At 59.0% G+C, this 1,173-nt stretch overlaps 1 protein-coding gene across 1 annotated transcript in view; it reads left to right on the forward strand.

Annotated features, from left to right (window-relative positions):
- Positions 1–1,029: 1,029 nt before the first annotated feature.
- Positions 1,030–1,173, forward strand: part of Cnot11 (CCR4-NOT transcription complex subunit 11) — a 12,678-nt gene continuing 12,534 nt past the window's right edge. Inside the window, 1 exon segment of the mRNA XM_023717392.1 lies at positions 1,030–1,172. Within this exon segment, the coding sequence (XP_023573160.1) occupies positions 1,089–1,172 (84 nt within the window). The 5' untranslated portion in view covers positions 1,030–1,088.

Raw genomic sequence — 1,173 nt, forward strand, 5'->3', positions numbered from 1 at the left:
TTTTTTTTTTTTGCGGAACCGGGGATTGAACTCAGGCCCTTATGCTTGGCAGGGAAGCACTTATTCCACTGAGCCAGCTCCCTGGCCACGACGGGGTCTTTTAAGTAAATCATTCATCGGCAATTAAAATAATTCCCTCCTACACTGCTAAAAACAAAGGAAAGGGGAACCAGGACATGCAGGACTCCGCCCCCCGACGATCTCAGCCTGCTTGTAGGGACAGCGGCCCAGTCCCTGGGAGTGCTTTTTATTTTTAATACCCAAGTCAGAACCCGGCCAGGCGCTAGTATTCATTGAGCTCCCTGTTCCTAATGCTCCCACTCGGCCGGGCCCAGGGTTAGGGCCCAGGGCAGGCTAAGTCAACCGTGGCATTGTAATTTTCTAAGTGACTATTTCCGGCAACATTCTCTCGAATATGGTTAGAATCAGCACGCACAGCAGCTCGTGCGTCTTATGCGTCCATTTCTGCGGAAAGGCGTGGAAAAGTAGGCATTAAATTTGGTCAAATGCGAAACGTGCGGTTATTTGCGCTTCCAGTAATTCTGCCGCGGAAAGGCATGGATGCTACATTAGGAAAGCCCGCTAAAACACATTTTTTCTTTTTTGAGACAGGGTCTCGCCGAATAGCTCAGCCTCACCTTTAAGTCACTACTGTAGCCCACGCTGGCTTACAATTTATGGCGATCCTCTAGCCTCAGCCTCCCGAGTGGTGGGAATACAGACCTGCACCACCGAGACCCACCAAGAAGTGTCTTTTGAACTGTGCGGAGCCAGCCGCAGCCGCCGGAACCCTCGCATCCACCACCCGGCGTCTGCGCGACGCAGAGACCAGACCCGCCCCGCCTCCGGACACGCCCACTTCCGCCAGGCCGCCCCGCCCACCTCACGTTTCCGGATCCTCCGCTTGGCCGGGCTCCACCAACCTCGCTTTCGCCCCGCGCTGTCCCTCGCCTCCGCCGCCTTCTGGCTTCTGCGGGGTGTGTTGTTTGCGACGCTGTCGTGCCACAGCACGCTTTACGGCCGCGAGGACGGGTCGCTCCGGCGCCAGGGCCGCTCGGGCCGGGAAGCAGAGTGGGCGGGCGAAGTTGATGCCCGGCGGCGGGGCGAGCGCGGCGTCTGGCCGGCTCCTCACCGCCGCGGAGCAGAAGGGGCCCCGGGAGGCGGCGGCGGCGG

Source organism: Octodon degus, unplaced genomic scaffold (assembly GCF_000260255.1).
Source record: "Octodon degus isolate 3935 unplaced genomic scaffold, OctDeg1.0 scaffold00052, whole genome shotgun sequence".
Lineage (NCBI taxonomy): Eukaryota > Metazoa > Chordata > Mammalia > Rodentia > Octodontidae > Octodon > Octodon degus.